Consider the following 26,941-nt stretch of genomic DNA (forward strand, 5'->3'; position numbering starts at 1 on the left):
TTCCAATCTTCCCATCCCTCCACAAGGCCCCTGTTCAGCATAACAGGTGAGGCCGCCTGGGCGAGGTACTGGTCATACTCCCCAGTTGTATCCCCGACCAAGTGTCTGAAGCTCCAGGACACTGCCCTTGACGCGGTAGAGATGGGATCCCTCGCTAAGTCCGAGGGATAAACAGAACCTGGAGGGTAAACAGATGATGATGATGATGATGATGATGATGACACTGCCCTGACAATGTTTTATCGTAGCAAATGTTCGATGTCATGACCAGTTTGGTCTATGCACATTTGGGCCCGGTGTTCTATAGATAGGCTTGCGTGCTGAAGCATTCTAGGTGTAATTGCTCTGCAGGCGTTCGTGATGACTTGCCGGAGCTGGTCGGGGTTTTCCGGCGCTTGAGTGTAAACGACGTTCTTCAAATGGCCCTACAAGAAGAAGTTTGACGGTGTTAATTCCGGTGATCTGGTGGGCCAAAAAAAGGGTCCTCTCGTCCTATCCATTTCCCTGGCAGTTGCTCGTTCAAATGGTTACGAACGGGCAATGTCGAATGTGCTGGAGCTCCATCCTGTTGCAACCACATCGTCAAATGATCGTGCAAGGGCACATCCTCCAGCAGCAGTGGGAGGTCCTGACGCAGAAAGTGCAGGTAGTGTGAGCCCGTCCAACAGCCCTCAAAGAAATAATGTTCAATCAGGCGATCCCCGAACATTCCACACTGAACATTCACTTCCCATCGTACTTGATGGGCCGCCCGTCTCAGCCCAGTGAGGATTGTCCGGACTCCAATAGTGCATGTTGTGGCGATTGACGTTCCTATTATTTTGGAAACTCGATTCGTCCGAGAACAAGATTTCCGATACGGATGCTGCATCATTGTCCTGACTGCCGAATACCCAATCACAGAACTCCATTCGAGCTTCGAAATCCTGCCCATGGAACTCTTGGTATAGCTCAAGATGGTGTGGGTGAAATTTATGTTCATGCAGTATTCGCCAGACGGACGGCTGGCTGGTGATTACCTGTTGTGCAATCGCCCTTGTACTGATGTGTGGATTATTACGAGCTGCCTCCAGAACGGACTCTTCTGTTTCACCCGATGTAACGATCCTATCGCAGACTTGTGGCTTCTTGGAAATCATACCTGTTGTCCTTACGCGTCTTCCAACACGGCTGAATAATTCTAATATTGAAGACGGCACACACAGGTACAGAGTCCACGAGCCGGACGAATTAACAAATGAGGGTTAAAATCCCCGATTCGGCCGGAAATCGAACCCGGGACCTCTTCCACAAAAACCAGCACGCGAACCATTTGGCCATAGAGTCGGGTAACAATGTACAGTCAACCACACAAAAGAAGTCCGGCAAAGAAATACTTCATTTTACACCTGCACAATCTGTTCATCCCATCTCAAAGCAGTGTCATCTTCTGGACGAACAAATTTTGTGTGTTTGAGTGGACATAGGAAGACCAATAGGCAGATCGACTTTATGGAAAAAAAGTTCACTGAGGAAAAACATATTATTTTTACTACCAAATATATCATCTTACCCATTAAAAGATCAACGATGGTGTCAACAACGGAATCAATCTCCAAGTTCTCCAAATCGTCTTTCCCAGCAAGGCCGACTAGTTTTGCCACGTAACGAGCAATAGCAGCTCCTTGAGTGATTCGTTTTCCATCAATGTCAATATAGGGAACCAATCCATAAGGTGTAGCTGTGGAGAGAAAAAATGTTTTTAAGTGACAGGCTTTATTTTGGAGACATGTTTATAAGAAGCTTACAGAATATAGTATACAAATCTACAGAAGGCAATAGCTGCAGAAAGTTCAGCCAAAAATTAGTACCTTATACTTGCATTAACAGGAAATCAAACAATTGAAATAAACTTTGAAAATAAGAGATTCGCGTCCTTAGTTCTCATTTTGTGATTAAATGTCGTCATCAGTCGTTCATTGCAATAATAGGCTTTCTACTGGCTGGACGTACGGTCCACACCAGCCAAATGCTAGGGCTCTACCATAATTAAGGCCAAGTCCGATTCCTAATAACTCCTAGGCCTTTCCTATCCCACCGTCGCCAAAAACCTCTCTGTGTCACTGCAACCTAAAGCATATTGTATTTTTTTTTCGTTGACGCAAGGAAAGGAAAGTGCTAGGAGTGGAAAGGAAGCAAGATACAGCCCCAGCATTTGCCTGGTGCTAAAGCAGTAAACGACGGAAAACCACCTTCAGAGCTGCCGATGGTGGGATTCGACCCCAAACTCACTGCTACGTGACTGTAACCGCACGACCTACTTTCTCAGTAAATCGTTAGATCTACAAACATGCATTATTTGATATAAAATGCATTCATGGACAGCAAGACGCATTCAGGACACTTCACGTTTCAAACGACTTTAATCCTCTATACAGGAAATGTTGTTCAAATTCGGAAAAGCCCCGGGAAATAAGGGACAGGTAGCTACTGTGTTAATGACGTAACTCGGGTCGACTCTGCAAGTTTTCCAAGGAGAGAAGGGTTGATCTTACAGCAGACTCAAAGAGGGATTGAACAAGTCTGGGTATCACGGCACGACGTCGCTAAAGTGTATGTTTCACGAAACTCAAGCTCTTAAACCAGAGGGAGTTAGAAGGTGCGATTTATACCAAAATCTTCCAAATCGTTTTAATAGTACAGGAAAAATCTTGAATTTCTTGAAAATTAAAAATAATCTATTTATTTTCAAGATGAAATACTTCTGTAAGTTCGCACTAAGATCGAAACGATCTTGATGGACAGATTGTTCCAAAGTGAAACAATACATGTAACTCTAATGAAAAATTTACATAAAACAACCAAACATAATGAAAGAATACGTTAATGAACATTATAAAAACTAGAATGAAAAAACAAAAACGTTATTTATTGAGGCGTAGCAGAGCACGTCAGGTACCACTACTTACTTATATAAAACGCTGAAGTGTGTTTCACAAAACTCAAGCACTTAAACCATAGGACGTTTAAGGGGTGCGCCTTGTACCAAAATTTCCCAAATCGTCTCAATAGCACAGGAAAAAATTTCCATGTCAATCAATCAATCAATCAATCAATCAATCAATCAATCAATCAATCAATCAATCAATCAATCAATACTGATCTGCATTTAGGTCAGTCGCCCAGGTGGCTGATTCCATACCTGGTGCTTCCTAGCCTTTCCTTATAAGATTTCAAAGAAATTGGAAATTTATTGAACATCTCCCTTGGTAAGTTATTCCAAACCCCAACTCTCCTTCCTATAGACGAATATTTGCCCCAATTTGTCCTCTTGAATTCCAACGTTAAATTTCTATTGTGATCTTTCCTACTTTTAAAGACGCCACTCAAACTTATTCGTCTACTAATGTCATTCCACGCCATCTCTCCGCTGACAGCTCGGAACATACCACTTAGTCGACAAGCTCGTCTTCTTTCTCCCAAGTCTTCCCAGCCCAAACTTTGCAACATTTTTGTAACGCTATTCTTTTGTCGGAAATCATCCAGAACAAATCGAGCTGCTTTTCTTTGGATTTGTTTCCAGTTCGTGAATCAAGTAATCCTGGTGAGGGTCCCATACACTGGAACAATACTCTAGTTGGGATTTTACCAGGGACTTATACTCCCTCTCCTTTACATGCTTACTACAACCCCTAAATTCCCTCACAACTATGTGCAAAGATCTGTACCCTTTATGTACAATCCCATTTATGTGATTACCCCCAATGAAGATCCTTGCTTATATTAACTCCTAGGTACTTACAATGATCCCCAAAAGGAACTTTCATCCCATCAACGCAGTAATTAAAACAGAGAGGACTTTTCCCATTCGTGAAACTCACCACTTGACTTTTAACCCCGGTTATCATTATACCATCGCCTGCTGTCCATCTCACATTATCGAGGTAATTTTGCAATTGCTCACAATCTTATAACTTTTTTATTACTCTATACAGAATAACATCGTCCGCAAAAAGCCTTACCTCTGATTCCACTTCTTTACCCATATCATGTATATATAAGAAAACAATAATACTGCCTTGAGGAATTCCCCTCTTAATCATTACAGGGTCAGACAAGGCATCGCCTAATCTAATTCTCTGAGTTCTATTTTCCAGAAATATAACAACCCATTCAGTCACTCTTTTGTCTAGTCCAATTGAACTCATTTTTGCTAGTAGTCTCCCATGATCCACCCTATCAAATGCTTTAGACAGGTCAATTTCGATACAGTCCATATGACCTCCTGAATTCAATATATCTGCTATATCTAGCTGGATTCCTACAAGTTGAGCTTCAATAGTCAACGGAATGGAAATATATTTATTTATTAATCAATACCAAGGTTGTCTTGCCATCACTACCATGGAAACCACAAAGATGATGTGCACTCTACCTCGACCTACTAAAATACCTCACATCTTAACCGACCTATTGAAACTGTCCATAATGGCGGAAATTAGAGTGCTAGCATGTGTTTCTCTTGATTTGAGTTGCACCCGCCCCTACCCTATGGCATCAGGCGTTGAATCTTCAGGGTCGCTTTCGGATTAAAATCAAGTGGGCATCAAATATAAAATAACTTAGCGGCATAATGGGTAGAAAAAGACGGGTGTCATATCTATATTAGAATGAAAACAAGTTTATATTACATCAAAGGGGTTTATTAAATTCTGATTATTATTAGGAATGATACACATGCACAAGTGATTTATAAGAATTGATTCTACATCGTTTTGGATTGTTTTAAATTCTGATATTGAAGGATAAGTCTGAGTACCCACCATTCGTAAAGCAACTATGTCATGACTCGACGTGTACGGAAACATTTAACATAAATCACTGAATCCATTCCCACATTACTGGGCACTTAAATTAAACACTGAATGCAGACAAGTCTGAATGGCATCTATCCTACCAAAAATTGGTTCCCCAATGGAATAACCTGACATGATATGATACAAACTTATCAGGCATCATAAGTCTTGGGTTCGGATCGAATCTTCACCTGAATATACAATTTCGCCAAACCAATGGAGAACAGCCATTGTCGACGCTGAAAAGCAACCCAAACAAGACACGAAACACAAAAAAAGACACATGAGAAACACACATTTTTATGTACACGCAGCATGTGAGACGCACATCATTCGTCCCAACACTGTGAGATAGCTGTTCCCAAGCACAGAACCGAACACAGGTCCACGATGGCTCCAGGGATCCTGAAATCCTAACTAGCCATTTAATATGCAGGAAAACAATAATAACGAAAATAATAAATACAAAACACCGGGCCGCTTGTATCTGAATTTGATAATAAATCAGCTGAGGCAATAAATCAATCGACTCGTTCGCAAGAACAAAACGCCTGTCAGACCAGAGGTCACGTTAGGCTCGAACCTCACACAAACAAACACTCCACAGGAGTCTCAAACAAAATATATGGTTTCCCTCTGACAAGGGAACATTGGCAATGGTAAAGTCGCCGATCGCGATGAAACTTAGAAAACACATTGAGGTACATGTAAAAACAATGCCAGCATCAATTTTAGGCGCCAACATTCATTAGCACGTTAACTAAGGGGCCTAAAAGTTGCGACATTTCAAGTTCCGCGCGATCAGCAATGAATACCTGCTGGCCAATGCTAAGCCGGCACACACACTTCCCGTCTGGAGACACACCCTCTGCACCGCCTTCTCCACTCCAACTGGTTCTCCCCGGCACGTTCCCCTTCTCCTCGCGCTTGCCGGCCACTTGGCTGTTGAACGAGACCGGCGATATATTTTGCTTCTTTACGTAGTATAATTATTGAAATCCTTTAAATCACGTTCCGTTTCACACATAATGATAATAAATAACCTAAACTTATTTACTCACATTTTATTCAAATTTTATATTTTCATTCCTGCTAATTCCGGTAAGTTGTCAATTCGTCGCTACAACCCCGAGTTAAGCACCATCGGGCGTAGACAAACGTGGGATAAGGTACCGCGTCCGACCTAGGCTTAAATTATTATTTACATCTGAAACACCTTGAAGCTGACTTGAAACAACTAACCGAATATGCACGATCAAACAAAATTCACACAAATCCATCGAAAGCACAAGCAATCATTGTCGGCTCTAGGAAGTGCCTACGTGTGAGCCACAGTAGACGTATTCCACCTTATAGAATGAAACTAAGGAACAGAGGATGAATCTGCAGCGAGCTTTGAACTGTTGCCTTAGATTCATTGTTAACTCTAGTGATGATGTGCATACAACGCCTCACTATCAAGAATTTAACTGCCTAAAACCCGATAAACGATGAAAATATTACATACTTGTTTTAATACACAAAGTACTAACCAACTCATCTCAGCATATTTCCTCTTACTTTCTCTTCTCTTTTCAAAACTGTAGACACTCGCCGTGTTTACGTATTTAATGTGACCTGTTTGAGACTTCCTTGTCGTTCCGTGTCAGGGACAGTAATTCATTAACCACATTCAAAAGGTCTTGTCGAGATTCCCTGTTAAAAGCTACATAATTACGTGGAAATACAGAAATATGAATAGGAGAAGGAACTAGTTGAAGAAGTAGGCTGTTTTCACCCAAGTGAAAATATAAAGGGCATATCTATGCACTCACGATACTCTGTGGAGCTCAAGTATGATCCTGTATTTTGGAACATGAGATTGTTTACTTAGTATTGTATCCCTCTTCATGCACTCTGAGGCATTACAGATAACAGCAGTGTTGATTCTCTCTTCCAGTTCTGGTAGCATATTTCTACGAGCCGGATGAGGCAATCAAGCAGAAGAAAAAAGAGATTGCTCTGAAGGAGACAGTACCACAATTCCTCAGCAAACTTGATGCTAGAGTCAAAGAAAATGGAGGATATTTTGTTGGTGGCAAGGTACGTTTTTTATTGTATTGATATTTTTAATTCAATATATGAGAGGTTCAGAGTCATACTGAACCAAGTCAGAAGTGTTATTAGAACTCTGTAAAGGAAATTGGGAGACCTGTCTCCTTAACTCTTGAGTGTTTGGAGCAACGATGCTCAAGGAACATTTGTAAAATAGGGAGCTTCAAGCTCAGAGGACTAATTGACAAATTTTGTTGTTTTTCTTATTTCTCCTACTTTGTTTTTAAACTATTGCACCTGAAATCTTGTACTCGCTGAGCGACTGGTTTTGTTAATATCTTGCATTAGAAAAAAGGATAAAAGGGTAAACAAATATAACTTTGATTTTTAAAGCTTTTAATTAATCTTTCGATTGTACTGTAGTAGATAGACCCATTTATGGCCGCACCTTCTTTCACCTCTGTCAACCACGGAATCTCCGTAACTATTATTATTATTGTTATTATTATTATTATTATTGCGGATCTTTTAAAGCTGGGTCTAGTGTCTATCTGACATGCCTACGCGATTTACATACCACACACGCGTTAATCAAAACAACACACACGGTAATTAAAACAACACACGCGTTAATAAAACAACAAAAAAAGCACAATGATCGTTTCACATTGTTCAAAGCGTAATATCAAACACACGTTAAATGAACACAATAACATGAAATAGTCCCTAGCTAAATGTCTCATTGGAGGGCAGGTTCGGTCATCTGGGCGATTCTCACAGTCGCATTTCTTCTCTCACACAACTTATTCTTCAATAATACCACTACTGCTTCCGCTGGTTAAGGATCAGCTTCCCCTGCATCATCACACCCAGAATCTATCAAAACTACTCATCATATAAAACGATTAGTGAAACGTAAGGAACACCAAATAAAATGGAAAGTAAAATACTTTTCTCCGCAAATAAATTTACACATATTTACAATTAAAGCCGCTCAGACTTGTTACAAAGGGAAAAGCTCTGTGCTCTGCTTAGGCACATTTATATTTAAATAAAATTGAATGCCTGACAATTTATAGCTACAGTTCAAAACAAATTCCCGTACCCCAACGTCATGCATAAAGAATGGTGCTACTCAGCCTTATATCACTGTACATAGCTTCGTCAGCTCAGGTTTAGCGCCGGCTCATCTCCATTGTGACGGACGCTGATTCCACAAGTTGACTGCTGGGTTTAATCTCCATCGTCCTTGGCGAATGGAAACTCTTCAATTATCTAGACATAGAATATGCACAGGTTGAATCCTCGTTAGGCACGTCTGCTTTACCACGCACAAACCGACGCGATCTTTGATTAGCAAGTCGCGAATCAAGGAATACTGATACAAGGTTTTACGATACGACCCGCATGAAAGTATACACGACTCCACACTGAGTTAACCCTGCATCTTAGGCCGGAACAGTGCATTTATTATTACGTGTCCCCTCTGTTATCTCGGGTAAGCGTTGAAGTAATACCGGTAATATTAATTAAAATATGTTTACGAGTTTACACAATATGTTCAAAACTCGACACAGTTACTTATTTGAGCCTTGCGTATTAGTTCAGCACACATTTCATTTGAATTAAGGAGTTTTAGCAGTTTTCAAATTCAACAGTTCACTAGACAATGAAAAACTTGGAGCTCGCCTGGACATAGGTCCACCCCTCGCGAGGTGTGGGATGACGCTTCTACAGCCTTGTAACAACTATGAAACTACACCCTCTCAAAACTCGCATACAGCCTGTTCTCGGCCTAACAGATTCAAAATAGTGAGATAATGAGGTGACAGGTAACCTCCTAATGTAAATGAGACATATCCGTACGAAATCCGATCGTGGGATCTCTAGTAATCAATACATATCTCTCCTCAACTTCTCCCGTCCTCGTCGATGAGGTGTGAAGAGATAAACCAGATAGTTCGCAGTAACTTTCCGTCATTACGGAACCAACTTTTCTTCCTTTCAGCAGCAGATTATTACTAAAAAGGACATCACATACTCTAAATAAATTCTCCAATTACGACTAGCTCTTTTGGATCAAAAGGCAATGCGGTAATATGTATTTAATGAATTCTTTCAACGTAGACGATCAAGTTGGTCATGCTGATTTAAAGATGGCTCCCATATTTCGATTCGAAAGGTTTACCTCTCCCACTCGGCTACAGCATAAGGTGGGGGTAACATCTCCTAATATTCATCTTGGTGCTTCCTTGGGGCAGGCTACACCCATAGCGTCACAAGCTTCGAACTCCCGCGAACTCGCTCTCAGACAAAGAAATGCTTGCCCAACTTGATCATAAATAAAGAAAAATTGTGGAATAAAATTTATAGGATGATTTTATCTCCTTCCAGGATGTTGAGACTTATTAATTTTAAGTTTCCCTCCTCAAAATGGCACTACATCTCTGACTTAGACCATTAAACTTGACCATTAGTCCTCGCCGTATGTCCCTATCGGGTACAGTGTATGTCGTGATATTTGAAATGCATCAATGAAATCATTACTAAATGCAAATATCAACAACAAATTAAACTTAAAAGGCAAAGAGATATGTCAAATTCACCTTTAATAACCCGAGGATTTATGAAATAACCAACTTATTCAAGAAATACAACACCAAAGTAGCTTTCTCAACCAAAAACAATACGAAACATAGGTTCTTTAATCACAATAAAGCTAATAAACTTAAGGATGACGAATTCCAGGAATCTGGCATTTATAAGCTAACATGTACTCAGTGTAAAAAAACATACGTGGGACAATCAGGAAGGAGCTTCTTAATTAGATATCAAGAACACGTCAATGCAGAAAAATACAGAAGATTCTCGGCCATGGGAACCACAAATTCACTAATATCAGACAGGACCTTCAAATCATCTGTATGATAAATAAAGGAAGTCTAATGAACAACATGGAAAACATCCACATCGTTCTTGATAAATTAGAAAACGGTGAACAGAATCTTAACGAAAACAACGAGCAAAAAACTTCTTATACGAGCATATCAGTAAATACTTGGAATGGGTAGACAGGAAACAGACAAGACGGACAAGAGATATTATCAAACACGACATCGCAGAAGCACAGCCAAATCTTCCTCCTCCCTCACATGATATATTAGATGACGACAGAACTCTACTTCCCTTCTCTCCAGAGTATTGCAGGAACTGTCAGACTGTGTCACATCGCTACTACACTAGGTCGCGCTCAAAGACAGACCCTCTGGACAGCGCAGAATAAACATCTTTTCCAAATAAGAACGAGAGGCAAGATGTCCTGATCAGATGACCGCCATTTATAACAGAGGAATTACCAAAGAAGTTTTACCAAACCGTCAACACTGCAATTTTTTTCATCATAAGCCAAGAGTATCACTTGTGCTTATTGTCCTAATGTTTTTTCATCTTAGTTTTTTCTTTATACAGCTGAAGATGACCACTAAGTGGTCGAAACATGTTCTGTAAGTGTTAATATATATTCAATTTTGCCTGAGGCAAAAAATAAAGTATCGATTAGTCGGTTCTTTATATTAACTTCTTGATTATACTCATCGATACGGTCATGAAATGGACGACTTGTAATAATCAAATTTGTTGTTAGGGAAGATATTGATATCCATAGAAGGTGGTGATGCTATTAGAATGCTGATGCCTATCGTAGTATTTTCCACTATCAGCCGATGCAAAGTCAACCAGTCCCGGAAAGATCCAGAAAATAGTGGCCAAGAGTTATGATTGTGAAACGAAAACAATTTTAAACGGCGGTGCAAGAATGATGCGATTAATAATTTTCAGTGATTTACAAACAAGGTGCGTAAACTAAACCTAACCCCATTCCTCGTGAGTGAAAATGTGGATTACGTTCCTTTCCATAAATTAAAAGAGGATAATTTGCCATCAACTCCGGCGAGTTCTAAGGTGACAAGTGCTTTAGATATTCAAATGGATCATACAAATATCACTGTACCTACTCAACAATACGGGTGGATTTTGGAGAGTTGAAATTTTGTACGAAAATGTATTTCTTTGCACGTTTTACATAGTGGGCTGTGGTTAATGGTGACTTTGCATAGTATTTCATGCATGATTAATAATATTATTGTTTATATATATTTATCTTATTTGCTGTCTGGAGTTTCATATAGAAATACTTTTAAAATGCGGGTCTGTCTCAACCTGACGTTGATAAAATAATTCTCCCTTCGTTATCTTCCCACTGAAATTACAATTAGACTCACAATAGAATTCCGCGATAGGGATACACTTGGTGTAGTCATATTTTGAGCTAATAGGTTGCGTTTCATGACGCTTAACTTGTGGTGTTTCTATTGAATGACTCGGAATAAACGTGCATAATCTTCTCCTCAACCTCTCATGTCGCCCACCCATATCCGCCATGTTTTTCTTGGGTTACGGTCTGATGTAATTGTAGTTGGTCTTGACTCTACTTTCTATTTACGGCGTTGCCTAGGTCAGCCATCTTTAAGACGGGCAATGTGCTTTTTCTGCATGGTGCTGTCTATGAAAAAGGGCAAAGCCGCAGGCCCTGATAGTGTAAGAACAGAGCACTTAAAACATTTGCCCCCCAATGCATTGAAATTTTAGTCAGATATATTCAATGCTTGCATTTTTCATTGGCTACTTCCCTAGTGATTGGAAAATAGCAAAGATAATAATGATCCCCAAGCCCAGAAAGGACCAACGTTTCCCTCAAAATTATAGACCCATCTCATTGCTGTCCCATATTTCAAAGATACTTGAGAGATGCGTCTTAAGACACCTCAATTCCCACCTCAACAGTCATGACATAATACGACCCGAGCAGTTCGGGTTCAGGACAAAACGTACTACGACTGGTATACGACATAACAACTGCCGGTCCCGGCTGTATTCATGGACATCGAACACGCATTTGATACAGTGTGGTACCCTTTGTTGTTATGTAAAATGCACTTTGATGCCCATGTACGGCCTTACCTGACTCGAATGGTAGCCAGGTTCCTGGACAGAAGATCGTTCTTTGTGAGTGTAGATGGTGAGCGGAGTGGAAGCGGGAGAACCCCAAGGCAGCACACTTTCACCGGTGCACTACAGCCTCATGGTGAACGATCTTCAAAGATTATCGCACGTACGTACAGTGCAATACGCAGACGATGTTACACTCTACGTTATAGCTAAACGACATCTGAGCTCTAAATATTTATTTGGTGAGGACTGGTGCGACGTTAACCGTGTTAAGGTTAACGCGTCGAAGACGGTTTCCATGAACTTTGCTAGACTCAAAATAGATCCCCCGCCATTGACTTTTAACAATACCTCTCTACCATGGCAACCCAAGACAAGATATTTGGGAATGACCCTGGATTTTGTGCAGAGATCATATTGCCCAGGCCATGAAGGCCCTTGGAGGGGTGGAAGGTAAAGGCTTCCACCAATCGTAACCTCGGCACATGATGGGGTGGAGTGGTTAGCTCTACGCCCGGCCGCCTTTGCCCCCAGGAGTTAACCTGGTACTCACTTTTGGTGTAAGCTGAGTGAACCTCCGGAGGTGGAAATCTCACTTCTTAAATTTTAAGACTTCCTGACGAGGATTCGAACCCACGTCCTTCCGGGCGAATCGAGCACGCCTCTACCGCCTCGGCTAGGCAGCCCCTTTCTAGAAACACGTTTTTTGGAAATTGACCCGCAAGGGTTAGGGGGCAGGGTTATAAAACGAAACCTAGGTAAAACAACAGAGTGGGGTATAAAATGAATAAATTTGTACATTACAAAATTAATTTGGAACTTGAGCAGAATCAAGGAAGGGGAGTTACCGAGTCAGGGGAGTCTGGTGGGGGAGATGAAAAATCGAAAATTAGGAAATATGGCCGAGTGGGATATTATATGAAAGATAGTGGCGTATGCTGGTAACAAGACGTGGGCTACCAGTGGTTGGTTTAGTAAACGTCAAGCCTGCAGCCGATAGCCAACGGAGAAGCCTGTTGCGTTGTGGAGGCTGCTTCACAAGCTACTGCCCCGACCTCTGCTACTGCCAATGCTCAACCCCTGATCAGTGGAGATGATAGCCTAAGATTTAGCAAATTAGAGTCCGGTTTTGTGGTTAAATGGATTGAATGCTTGCCTTTGGTCTGATGGCCCGGTTCAATTTTCATAATCAACCCCCTCATACGGTTAATTGCTCTGGCTTGGGGACTGGATGTTTATAACGTCTTCGTCATTCATCCTCACCACGAAGCCTATACAGATGCCATGCACCATTATTATTATTAAATACAAATGTTGAATTTTACAGTGGTCGTACCCATCGTTCACTGGTTTATTAGCTTCCTTGGAAGATCAGGGGTGGTGTCTAACCCATGATCACGGGTTTGATTCCAACCAACAAAATTGAACCTGCAATATTGCATTCCATTTCAGCAGATCTACCTATAAAAAGAAAACTATATTACTTCTATAACAGCAGCTCTGCAGTATCTTCCTACAAGGATGTAGAAGTAAACGAAAGTGAAATACCAGCGCTCTGTTATCTATATGATTAAGTCAGAAGTATGAGGTGAGGAAGTATATACGATGAGTAACGCCTTGTTGATAGTTAGCAGTGGCGATCTGACGGACCGAAGGCTAGCACACCTATCACCCCGGTATCCGATATACAGCAGCAAGCCGCGAGGGGTGAGTAGAGGGAAGAGGGACCAGAGTCTTGGCTGCGATATCAATCTCCGATGCCTAGCTCTCAGAAATACGAGCGACATTTTTTCTCGCTGCTTTCAAGTTTTGTAAACGGAAAAATGTGTCAGATGCTTACATTATAATGTGCTTTAAACTTCCATCATTCTCAATTGAAGTATGGGCTTCAGCGATAGCCTTGGTAGCCCTCAGAGTACGCCACTGATGAAAGAGCTTAATGTGTACATTACACAATTAATTTGGAACTTGGGCAGAATCTGTCGGGGGGTTAGCGAGGCAGGAGGGCTGAGGTAGGTAGAAATCGAAACCTATGAAATGCGGCCGAGTGGGATATCATATGAAAGAGATAAATTGATTAATTTGTACATTACAAAAGTAAGTTCGACCATTGGTAGAAAGTCATTGGATACATGTAATTACAGAATGTATAATAATCCATAATACTATAATATTATAAAAAGAGAGCATGAATTTTGTGAGTTTGTTTATATGTGGAGGGTAATACCGATCCGGTTACAAAATTACATACATGAGATACATGATCTCAAACGTCAACAGCATCTTCATTGGGAAGGATGTTCATGAAATAGTGAGACACAGCTGACGCGGCCAGCAACAAAAACGTCGGAGCACTGGGACGTAGATCTGCACCTAAACGATACGCAGCGTTGTAGTGTCGTTGCTTTCTGAGTCAACACGCAGATGGTTGACACTTGAACCACTCCTGAATTACGAACCTCTTTCTCAACGGAAAGAAAAGAACAGTACTGCATCGAAATAAATAATGGGAGAGAATAATTTGAAGACTTGGTACGATTAGTCATCAAAACCTATAAAAATTATTTTGTAATTGTTACCTACCTACTAATTTTTAATACCTACGTACCTACCTTACGCACGCACGTCGGAAATTGTCCTCGAAACGAAATTAAGCATGACAAAAATAAAATCTAACCTTTCTAGGTATAACTGTATGTGTTTTCTCCATCGTTACGAGTGTGCAGTCTAAAATGGTCAAATATGCCAATATCTATGGCTCTCAGGAAATACCACTGATAATGGCCTCTTAGTTGTACGAAACCAGTTTGTTTTATCAATCTACCTATCTACATTAATATAACATATATATTATCACTAATCACAAAACTACTTCATCAGTTTACCCACACGCACCATTATTAATTAATATATTGTACCGGGAAATTATTGTGGGGTGTGAGCATGGGAAGGATCTCAGGTAGTGTCCGGTGTATATTGGAGCAGGTACAGAGACGGATAGTATCACAGGGCGAATAATAGATGGTAATTCTTTTTTCTATAAAATTTATTAATAACAGCCACAGATATATCACCCTGCAATTGCAACTCAACTTGGTAGTTAATATTTGCAAACATGAAGAAGAAAATATTTATGTCATGATTTTCTTGACGTCTGTTCGCTTGAGAATTTCAAAAAAATTATTGTTCTTCTATAGATCATGAATAGCTTACAGTCTTTCTAATTTTAAATGCAAACACACACAAATATTGCCTAGCACCTTGCAAATTGTCAGGTCATCATTTAAGGTGCTGACCTACAGTCTTTCTAAATTTTGAAACACAAAATAAACACACACTTGTCATGGAAAGTTTGATAAATTAAATATTTGACTCTTGCAGTATGTCTTTCAGTTTGTTTAAATTGAAAAATGAAACGAGTAAAGCACTTCAATTAATTAATGACTTAGAAAGGAATTTACAGCAAAATATGAATTTTTAACTGACGATGAAATTATGAATTAACATCCACACGCAGCACTTGTAAGAACACTGTACTGAACAAAGTGCTTAGTAAAAAGTCAGTCAGTTGTGATTACTCACTCAGATTACAAGAAGATCTGCTTACTAATGTTGGAGTTGAGCTGTACGGTGTCTGAAACATTCCGCGGAGTGCGGACGAAGACTTGAACTCAGCACCGGCGATGTTCAGTGAAGATACCACGTTTATCTCCCTCGTCGACGTCCCTCGATGGGTACCGTAACTGAAGAAATCATGTAAATCCCTCGTTGGAAGCGACGTTTAATGTAGCAGGATCTCGAATTACTTTTGCCAAGATTTCCGTTGTTCTTGAAAGTAATGTCGGAACACGGAAAGTTCAATTGGCACTATTGAAAATATTACGGATGTTAGTATCACACACCGTCGTAATGCACAGTTCTATTTTCACACTGATTTTAGGCCTTAAATTAACATTCACAGTCCATGCTGTAGAAAACACAGTTTTTATATACACAGTACATAAGCATTTGAAAACGTGATCTATCACAGTCTCTATCACAGTCTCTGAACAAATATTATTAACAGATTAAGGTGGTTTTATGGTTGTATTCACACCACACTAGTCCGTACTACTTAATATTATTTAAAAATGTCCTTAATGTTCACTGGATTTCTCACCGTAGTGATCGAAAGATCGAGAAAGTGCACAATGAAATTAGTTAATCTTTGCCCTCTTCTGGGACGAATATCGAGTAAATACATTCTCGCACAGTTCACTGTAAGGGAAATATGTCTTAGAAGTGGTTTTAAATTACGATTTCAGTTTACTACACGCAATGATTTATGATATTAGCACAGTTTAGAATTATGTGGAACTTGCACAGTTCACGGTGTCGTATTTTAGTCAGTGAAATATGAGATACTTCTATTCTTATTTCTTATTATAGCTTCACTTTTATAACAAATTTGTAAGTATTCTAGCACCTTGAAAAATGTCTAGAATCTTAAAGTCGTCGCGGCGCGGCAGAAACTTTACGTACGGTACGACGTCCTTTTACTATTACAACAGCGTTTGAGTACGGCCACTATTATATCCTCGCGAATCGCGACGGAGCATACTTTCTACACACACTGTGCACACATGACTCTGTACACGGGACTGCACTGACGGGACTGCATTCGCTATGGCCTTGGCCCAGTGGCCTATATATACACGTCAGGCGGGCGGCGCTTGGAATCCGGCGATAAGGGGCGAGTATTTCTCCCAAATTTTAAATTGTCATATCTCAGAAACCATTGGACGGATTGATTTCAAATTTGCAGGGTTTTACTTTCAGAATATTAGCTATAATTCAGTGTTGGTCTCGTGTTAATCGGTCCAGGCGTTAAGAAGTTCGTAAAAATACAATCGAGAAACTTCGGTAGGGAAGTAAGCTGCAAGCGGCGGTGACGGCACTTGACCTTGCTTGACTTGCGTTCTCGCTCGTGTCGTGCAGTAGGTACGAGATCATTCTCTCACACAGCTCTTCACGTATCGGAACTGAATTGAATGCTAGAAAATAAAATGTGTGATTTATATGTGCCAGGGCCTATGCCTTCCTGGTACATCACATATCATTATGAGTTCCGTGCGTTATTACCACGGGCGAAGCTGTGACGAGTGTGCTAGTATGTAATAAAGTTCGTAATGTTTTCAACCGTAAGGCTGGTTGGATGCTAGAAAAGTACCTCCTAATGCCATGTCGTTCTTTGCAATCATTTAAGAAAAGGCTAGGAAAACAACAGATAGGGAATCTGCCACCTGGGCGACTGTTCTAATTGCAGATCAGTATTGATTGATTGATTGATTGATTGATTGATTGATTGATTGATTGATTGATTGATTGATTGATTGATTGATTGATTGATTGATTGATTGATTGATTGATTGATTGATATCGGTGGCGCCATAATGAGTGAGGCAGTTCTTCACTAAGCCACAATGTGCTATTGCAGCATGATTAGCCCAGTGAGTAGTATCTTGCTCAACCTGCAGATGCAATACTCGTGCTCTGAACGTCATTAATCCCCACCGCCCACTCTGTCACACCGTTAAGGCTGGACCAACACCTTTGGGGATCCAAAACTGTCATTCTTCAAAGAAAAATCTTTATGAACTATGAAACATCTTTCGGAACTTGGCAGATGTCTACAATACTTTCAACGTTATGACCTAAAGAGTGCCGGGCCATCACTACCTTAGCCATTTAAATTCTAGAAGCTTTCCAACACGTGAGCGAGTTTGTCGCTCGTTTTGTTTAAAACGTGCTTTTCAATCCGTTTCCCCGACAACTTCCGGAGTTTTCAAGGCACTCAGTTAAATTTATGTACTCTTCTACCTAGACAGCTATCATTTCACATCGTACAACTTCGATAGTTCAAACTTTAGATGTAATTTCGTCTATGGAAAAAGTTTGTCTTTTTTTGAGCGAGTGCTGACTGTACTCATTTTCCACCGACTTTATGATAAAGAATGTTCATTCCACTAAGAGACATCCCCTGTTATATTGTTGTTGTTCAGACCGCCTTACAAGTTGGAATGAACACTCGTTATATAAAGTCGGTGGAAAATGAGTACAGTCAGCACTCGCTCAAAAGGAGAAATTGAAGGAACTTACTAGGAAATTGATTCTAACAAAGAAGTCAGCTAAGGATAACATGGTGGCAAACATAATTGGCGCTCAACATAGTGTGTATGCGAGGATCCTCAAAAGGCAGAAGTATGCAGTCAGCAGTATGTAAAGATTGTTGGTTACAAGAATAATCTCGAGATAGAGGAGGTGACTAATACTAAAGAAGTATAAAATTTACCTATGACAACAATGACATTGACAGTAAGATACACAAGTTGAAAACTAGAAAGGCTGCTGGAATTGATAAGGTATCGTGCGATATACTAAAGACAATGGGTTGGGATATTGTACCATATCTGAAGTATTTATTTGATTATTGTTTGCATGAAGGAGCTATACCAAATGAATGCGTATAAAGGAAACTTTTATATACGTAAAGCTGAAAATTACAGGCCAGTCAGTTTGACATGCTTTGCATGTAAGCTTTGGGAAAGCATTCTTTCTGATTAAATTAGACATATTTGTGAAATTAATAACTGGTTTGATAGAAGACAGTTTGGGTTTAGGAAAAGTTATTCCACTGAAGCTCAATTTGCAGGATTCCAACAAGATATAGCAGATGTCGTGGATTCAGATGGTCAAATGGACTGTATCGCAATTGACCTATCTAAGGCATTTGATAGGGTGGATCATGCGAGACTACTGGCCAAAATGCATACAATTGGACTTGACAAAAGAGTGACTGAATTGGTGGCTATGTTTCAGAGAATTAGAGTAGGCGAATCTTTATCTGTCCCTGTAATAATTATGAAGGGAATTCCTCAAGGCAGTATTATTGGACCTTTCTGTTTCCCTATGTATATAAATGATATGAGTAAGGAAGTGGAATTAGAGATAAGGCTGTTTGCAGATGATGTTATTCTGTACAGAGTAATAAATAAGTTACAAGATTGTGAGCAACTGCAAAATGACGTCGATAATGTTGTGAGAGGCACAGTAGGCAATGGTATGATAATGAACGGGTTTAAAAGTCAGGTTGTGAGTTTCACAAATAGGAAAAATCCTCTCAGTTTTAATTACTGCGTTGATGGGGTGAAAGTTCCTTTTGGGGATCGTTGTAAGTATCTAGGTGTAAATATAAGGAAAGATCTCCATTGGGATAATCACATAAATGGGATTGTAAATAAAAGGTACAGATCTCTGCACATGGTTGTGAGGGTATTTAGGGGTTTTAGTGAGGATGTAAAGGAGAGGGCATGTAAGTCTCTGGTAATCAATCAATCAATCAATCAATCAATCAATCAATCAATCAATCAATCAATCAATCAATCAATCAATCAATCAATCAATCAATCAATCAATCAATCAATCAATCAATCAATCAATCAATACTGATCTGCATTTAGAGCAGTCGCCCAGGTGGCAGATTCCTTATCTGTAGCTTTCCTAGCCCTTTCCTAAATGATTTCAAAAAAATCGGAAATTTATTGAACGTCCCCCTTGGTAAGTTATTCCAATCCCTAACTCCCCTTCCTATAAATGAATATTTGCCCCAGTTTGTCCTCTTGAATTCCAACTTTATCTTCATATTGTGATCTTTCCTACTTTTATAAACGCCATTCAAACTTATTCGTCTACTAATGTCATTCCACGCCATCTCTCCGCTGACAGCTCGGAACATACCACTTAGTCGAGCAGCTCTTCTTCTTTCTCTCACTAGGGTATGGTTCCGTTGTATCGGACCCTCACCAGAATTACTTGATTCAAGAACAGAAAAAAATACAAAGAAAAGCAGCTCCATTTGTTCTGGGTGATTTCCGACAAAAGAGTAGCGTTACAATACGCGAGAGGTGATGAAAATTATGAAACTAAACGGAAAAGGAATCTGGTCATGCAAGTGGATACTTGAGGATACTAAATTCCAGCATTAACAGTACAAGTGAAGCTCAATGTGGCGCAGGAGACAGCATCGGGTCTCTCGAGCTCTGTATCAGTTACCGTTTACTACGATAAGCTGAAATTTATCTGAAATATGTGATCCCTCTAACGCCTAGCATGCCTACTCGTGCTGTGAAAAAAGCATCCTGTACACCCGGCCTTAGTGTCATGATTCTCAAATAACTCGTCTTAATAAATACCGACCGTTGACGTAGCTTCAAACAAAGGGTTCTTGTCCAAATCCGAGGTCAAAAGTATTCATTGAATATTATTTAAAATAGAGGCAAGACAATATTCGCACATGACTGATCTGAAACCCCAAAATGAAAAGCAATGAGCAAATTAAACTGTCCGGTACTTACATTCCTTCGCCTTAGGCCAATCTTCAACTTCGATGCGAATGTCTTCAAACTCAATACCTCCATAATGAAACAGGAATCGAATAGGTTCACCGCGCCCTCTGGCATTGAAGTATGTGAGCTTGTACTTGGGAGCCATTGTTCTCCTTCCAGCTGCCAGACATAGAACTGATCTGTGGGCTCGTCGCTGATGTACACCAACGAAACTCAAGGCTGTCTGGCTGAACATTGCGTAAGACAATGAGTGGGCACTTTTTTATCAACGTCCTCCTTGTAGAGATATTGATAAGCTGATTGCTATTTCTCTAATACGATAAATTACATAACAATCTTCGCAAATACCGTAGAGCCAACTCCAGTGACGGTTCGTGCTACCTACTACAGTTATCAAGTAAGAAACAGAACTAAAAGAAGAAACTCACGAAAATATATGAGAATAGTTCCTGTACCATGCGTTAACGAGTTAGTTTTGTACTATTGCAACAGTACGGGTATCTAGTGCAGATAAGTGGCTGCAATAGAATTAGGACAGCTTTAGGACTTCAATTTGTCGCTACATTTGCTTGTTGAGCCATTCATCACAATAAGAACACATTAATAAGAGGAGCGCCGCGTTAACCAGCTATAAATTAGTCTTAGTAAAATAGTTTATCAAGAGCCTCTTCCTGTAATTAGCTCTGTATACTCGCGATAATGTTGACTTCAACACTCTGCTGCTCTGCAGAACCAGCGGAGTTTCAATTTCTAGACTGAGGACGCGGGGCTGTGAGACGTGAGGAAGGTGCGCAAGGCCAGGTGCTATGAGGAATAGAAAAAAACAGCCAGCGATAGACACGAGTTACATCGAGCAGACCCGCTACGCTACGTTACGCTACGTAGGCGGACACGTAGTTCGTGAAATTTTAGAGGAATGCCAGAGGCAAGTAGAGATAATGCAGGGCTATCAACTTCGATATCACAGAAGGGTAGTTCAGGTCAGCAAAATGTGGGAAAAACCTTTAAATGTAACATAGGTAACATAGGAAACTCGGTCGTGTCATTTTTGTAAGAAGCCAGGATATCTAAAAGAAAATTGCTTCCATTACGAACGCGAAATGGAGAAGAAGACAAATACAGAATCGGGAAAATCTTCAGTAACGGACACAAAGGATACAAAGAACTTCGAGGTGACGTTCAGAGTTGGAGAAACTACAGAGAGGGGTGAGTAATCAAAGTTGGTGCATAGATTCTGGTGCGTAAAACAAGATGGCACGTAACAGAGACAAACCAGTGAGAACAGTTTTGCTCGCAGATGGATCGTCGAAAAAGGCTGGTGTCGGAGATTGTTGGCTAAAATGTTCATTACCGAACAACTGCACCCAACAGGTAAAGTTGAAGCGGTTATTTCAACTTGTAGAGCGAACACGACTCTGTGTCACACCAGATAATGGTCGCACCGACACAGATATGACTTATGGCGACGATGGGATAGGAAAGGCCTAGGAATGGGAAGGAAGCGGCCGTGACATTTAATCGAGGTACATCCCCAACATTTGCCTGGTGTGAAAAAGGGAAACCACGGAAAACCATCTTTACGGCTGCCGACAGTGGTGTTCGAACCCACTATCTCCCGATTACTGGATACTGGCCGCACTTAAGCGACTGCAGCTACCGAGCTCGGTAATAATGTTTTTAACAATCGGTCCAAATCTACCAGCATAGCATATTTTAACATTACACTTTTAAAAGAAGTATCTCTCAATTATGTGGCCATATATATTCTTTGTACACATTTTATTAGGTGAAGCAAAAATATGCGTTATTCTTAACATTTACTTGTTTTTTTAATCATGTAATTTCCAGTGATGTTTGCAAAATAAAATGATGAAAGATTCTCAGTCAAATACGTAACTCAAGTTCAATGACGGTTTTCATGATGATATTAAAGAAAAAGTAACCGATGGCACAATACACAGTAATAATAATAATAATAATAATAATAATAATAATAATAATAATAATAATGGCGTGTGACCTCCGCAGACGCCTGCTGCAGGTCTTTTGATTTGACTCCCGTAGGCGACTTTCACGTCGTGACAAGGATGAAATGATAACGAAGACAGAGATGGAGCCACTGTTCTCCTTACAGGCACCATGAGCTGTGGACTCATTAAGGCACGCCCCTAGTGTACACACATCCCTCTCTCAATGAAGGTTGCATAACAGAACGAGCGGACATGTTTTTATCAGCGTCCCCCTTGTAGAATGATTCGTGTAATAACAATTGATAAGTCGACTGCTATCTCTCTGATACGGTAAATGATATAACAAATTTCGAAAATAGTGTGGACCTAACTTCAGTGGCGAGTCGTCGTAAAATGACCTGTGTATTAGAATTTTCCACTAAGAAACCGAACAAAGAAAGTTATGAATTGACAAAGATATATGAAGCCATATATGTTGCTCGCGTGTCAGTTTCGACGTTCTGTTTTGCTCCGCAAGATCGCAATAGTGAACCTCTGATGGGTGACCTACGGCTTAGTGTACCACTAGAGATCATACGACATGGAGTTTGAGGGCCGAGCCTTCGCAATCCGTCGCTGCTCAAGGCCACAACACGTTAAAGAAGCGACCATCAACAATGGCACAATGACTGGACACAGCCGCGGGTTGGCCAAATCAGGGGTAGACAGAGCCTGTACCCAGTAGACGAAGTGCAAAGCTGCGAAAGCCTCTAATATTGGTGAAGGATACAAGTTCCTACCAGAGGTCTTAACAATTATTTTTCCCTGAGGTCCGGTTTGATGATGATATTGGAATAAAGCAGGCTCTGGGATCCAAATAGTTCGTTGAGTAAGACAGGTGCTGGTCTTGCTTACTGTGACTGTTACTCCATACATTAATTACACAAAAAAAAATACGGTGTATATTAATATCAATTAGCACTGTATTTCCACGCAAACATTTCAGCCAGAGGATTGTTTATTTAAACAATACAATCACATACATACTAAAAACAGCTTCGCCCGGTGGGTTCGTCCGTTCTACCGTATTTTTTTGTGTGTGTGTAATTATTATACGGAGTAACCAGTCACAGTAAGCAAGACCAGCACCTGTCTTACTCAACGAACTATTTGCTTTATTTTTATTTAACTCTCTCCAGAATTGCTGCCGCTGAATCGCGAGGCATTGATACGTCTCTTTAAGTTCAGTCAACTTGCGGAGAGGTTTGGAATTTAACCCAGGTTTTTGGCACGCAGTCTTGCAGTGGGGAGGGAGTAACATGTAAAAATTAAAGAAAAGCGATCTACATTAGTGTTGATCCATTATTTTTGGAGTCGCTGAGATAGTGACACTCCGGATGACATTGAAGACCAAGTTCAGCGATCATCGACATGGGGTGGGGGTGAAAAACATATTGACCGAAATGACCGAGATTATGTATATTTGTGTGTATGTTCCAGTATAGCTCTCAGCCAGACTTGGTGCACATATTACTCACCATCATGTGAAAAACACGGTTGGGGTAAATCACCCCTAGCACCCCTCGGTTGGGGGTTGGAAAAAATGAAAATGAAAAACTCATCGAATACGACGAATATTGATGTGGAATCCACACCATTCGGGGTCGCTGAAATGAACTGTGACGCTCTGGATGGCGGATACGTCCGGCTTCACCGGCATGGGAGTCAGAAGGGTTGAAAAAAAGAAAATGTCCAAAATAACCGAATTAGAGTTAAATCCACAGTTTTGGGATTCGCTAGGCTCATTGGTGACACTCCCAATGGCAGTTGGATTTAGGCACATCATATCTACAGCGCGACGCTTGAATACATACTGTTATCACTTATTTTTACTATCTGAAAGGATCAACAACTTCCCAGACACTATGGGATGCTCCACGCGAAACACAATAATCTGAAATTAAAACTTTAAATTAAACACAGAATAGTTCACAATCAACGTCACTTCACGCACAATTAACAGGTAGTAGAAATGCTAAAAACTAAACATTCAGGAAAGTACCCGGGCAGCGCATGGAGCAATTTCATACTCACCTCTGTGGAACAGCACAGGTTCTCTAGTAACTCTCTTTAAATATCGTAACTTGTTCTCTTTCTTTCTTAGTCCTGACATCGTATAAACCGTGCAGGTCCGGGACCACTCTAGTCAATTATACAAAGGATTTCTTGATTTCCTATGAGCCCAATATTTTTTCACTCTGAGAGATGCTGCCTTCCCTTGTTCTGTTGAAAATACCCTCCCATTATACCTCTGTAGCCTAGTGTGTGTGTGTCTTGAAATATCTTAATTTTTTCTTTTTTGTTTTTAGACAGTCTATTGTTATTCGTAGTTCTTTAATATTCTCCTTAATTTCCTTGATCCATTTAATCTTGGTCATGCTATTCCATAATTTTTCAATTCTTCTTCTGCTAATTCTGGTGTCGGGTGTTCTCTGATAAGCTGTCCATAAAATTATACACGTTTTTTTTCCTAATCGTGCTCAATACTGGTTCATTTTCCTTATAAACTGTTTTATTTGATGCTATTCTCCATTGTCCATTAACTTGACACTGTTTATTTATGCATGTTCTAATTATTATTCTTTCTGTCTTAAGTATTTTGTCTGCTTCAGCTGCATTAGTAGTTTTAAAATTGGTTTCACTAGCATTAGTTATTTCTGGCTTTTTTTATTGTATGTAGTCTTGGTATATAATTTGCTTTGTTTAATTTATTTATTCTGTTATGCCAGGCTGGTTTCTCTTTCAGATTATAAGTTATGATTTCTCCTAAATAGTTAAATGTATCAACTATTTTGATTTCTTGCCCATCAATTATTGTTCTATTTACCAGTAAGGAATGTGTAAATATGATCTCAGTTTTTAAAGGATATTGTAAGAACTATTTTTTGTGCTATTTCGTGTCGATTTTCCTGAATATTGTTGGACGATAGAGCAAGGTGATCAGCAAATCCTAAACAGTTCAAACTTAAATTTTGTTTCGAGCTTCCAACTTTTATGTTCTTTGGGTTGACCGTGTACCATTCCCTTATTATAAATTCTCATGCACAATGATATAGTAATGGTGTTAAGCAGTCTCCTTGTCTTAAACCTATTTTATTAAAAAAATGGTTCAGAAACCTCTCGTCTAAACTTTACGTTTGATATGGTATTAGTTAAAGTGGGTTCTATCAGTTTAATTTATTGATATAAACTTAACCGAATACACCATCACTTGTACAGAGCATGTTAACTCAGGGATTGCCACGGCCCGACCAACACAGCACATCGCCGATGCTCAAATCTTCCGTTTTGTGCAAGTAAAATGACGGTGAAGTATTCTTAGGGAATCTTTAATGATGTTAACTGGGATCGTTTCGTAAATCGTGGCCACTGTGTTAAAGCAGCCGTAATATACACTGACTTAGCAAATGTCATGGGATAGTAACCTAATAGCGTGTGGGACTTCCTCTGACCATGCGAACTGCAGTGCGACGCCGTGGAAGTGAGTCGACAAGTCCCTGGTAGTCCTCTGGACGCAGCTGACACCAAATCGTTTGCAGAGCGGCCGCCAATGCTGGTCTGTTCGTGGGTGCAGGATCCATGGCATGGAGCCTGCGTTCCAGGACATCCCAGATATGCTCGATAGGGTTCATATCGGGGCTCCTGGGTGGCCATAGCAGTCGTTGGACCTCCGCTGCATGTTCCTAGAACCATTCCCAGGCGACGTGGGAGCGATGTGGCGGCGCGTTATCATCTTGAAACACCGCAGAACCGTCTGGGCGCTGGAAGGCCAAAAATGGGTGAAGATGGTCTCCGAGCAGCTCAACATACCGCGTACCATTCAAAGTCTCTTCCAGAACAACTAGGGGGCCCATTCCATGTCAGGAAAATGCACCCCAGACCATAACAGAGACACCAGCGCCCTGGACCACACCTTCGAGCCAGGCGGGATCCATCGCTTCATGTGGTCTGCGCCATACACGGTGCCTCCCATCGGCATGTGCAGTTGAAATTGTAATTCGTCCGACCATATCACGTTACGCCATTGTTCCAGTGTCCATCCCTGGTGACTGGCGACAAATGCACGTCGTTGTGCCCGATGACGTTGAGTTAACAGTGGCACCCGTGAGCTGCGCCGGCTCCCATACCCCATAGAACCCATGTTCCTAAGGATTGTCCACTGGGAGACGCGTCTAGCACGGCCTGTGTTGAATTGAGCCATGATTTGTTGCACGGTTGACCGTCTGTCACTATTGACAATCCGTCTCAGATGTCGCCGGTCACGGTCATCGAGGGTGGCTGGACGCCCGGTCGTTCGTCTGTTGTGGACGGTGACACCCGCATTCAACCATTCACGATACACCCTGGACACGGTTGATCGTGTGAAGCCGAATTCCCGCAACACTTCCGAAATCGCACTTCCCATCCGTCGGGCACCGACAAGCATACCCCGTTTGAACGGTGTCTGCTCACGACGACGTTCCATGTTACACCTGTCACATGCACAGCCACTGCTCACAAGGTATCCTATACAACTGCCGCTGGCACAGGGGGCGTGTGGTGCGCAGACAACACACCTGCGCATCAGTGCTCCACTATCCCATGACATTTGCTCAGTCAGTGTAAACCTACGTTATGCTTTTGGAGGCCACTGGAACATACTTCACCATACTGAGTCCAGATATAGCAGCTA

The 26,941-nt window shown here is 40.8% G+C and overlaps 1 protein-coding gene across 1 annotated transcript in view; it reads right to left on the minus strand.

The window, feature by feature from the left end:
• The window catches only part of LOC136878741 (glutathione S-transferase), a 33,294-nt gene extending 12,826 nt beyond the window's left edge, over positions 1–20,468 (minus strand). The window contains exons 1-2 of the mRNA XM_067152198.2: positions 20,270–20,468; positions 1,553–1,720 (exon numbers count right to left, since the gene is read on the minus strand). Coding sequence (XP_067008299.2) covers positions 1,553–1,720; positions 20,270–20,405 — 304 coding nt within the window. The 5' untranslated portion in view covers positions 20,406–20,468. The remainder of the gene's footprint in view (positions 1–1,552; positions 1,721–20,269) is intronic.
• Positions 20,469–26,941: the final 6,473 nt, after the last annotated feature.

Source organism: Anabrus simplex, chromosome 8 (assembly GCF_040414725.1).
Source record: "Anabrus simplex isolate iqAnaSimp1 chromosome 8, ASM4041472v1, whole genome shotgun sequence".
In the NCBI taxonomy this organism is placed as follows: Eukaryota; Metazoa; Arthropoda; class Insecta; order Orthoptera; family Tettigoniidae; genus Anabrus; species Anabrus simplex.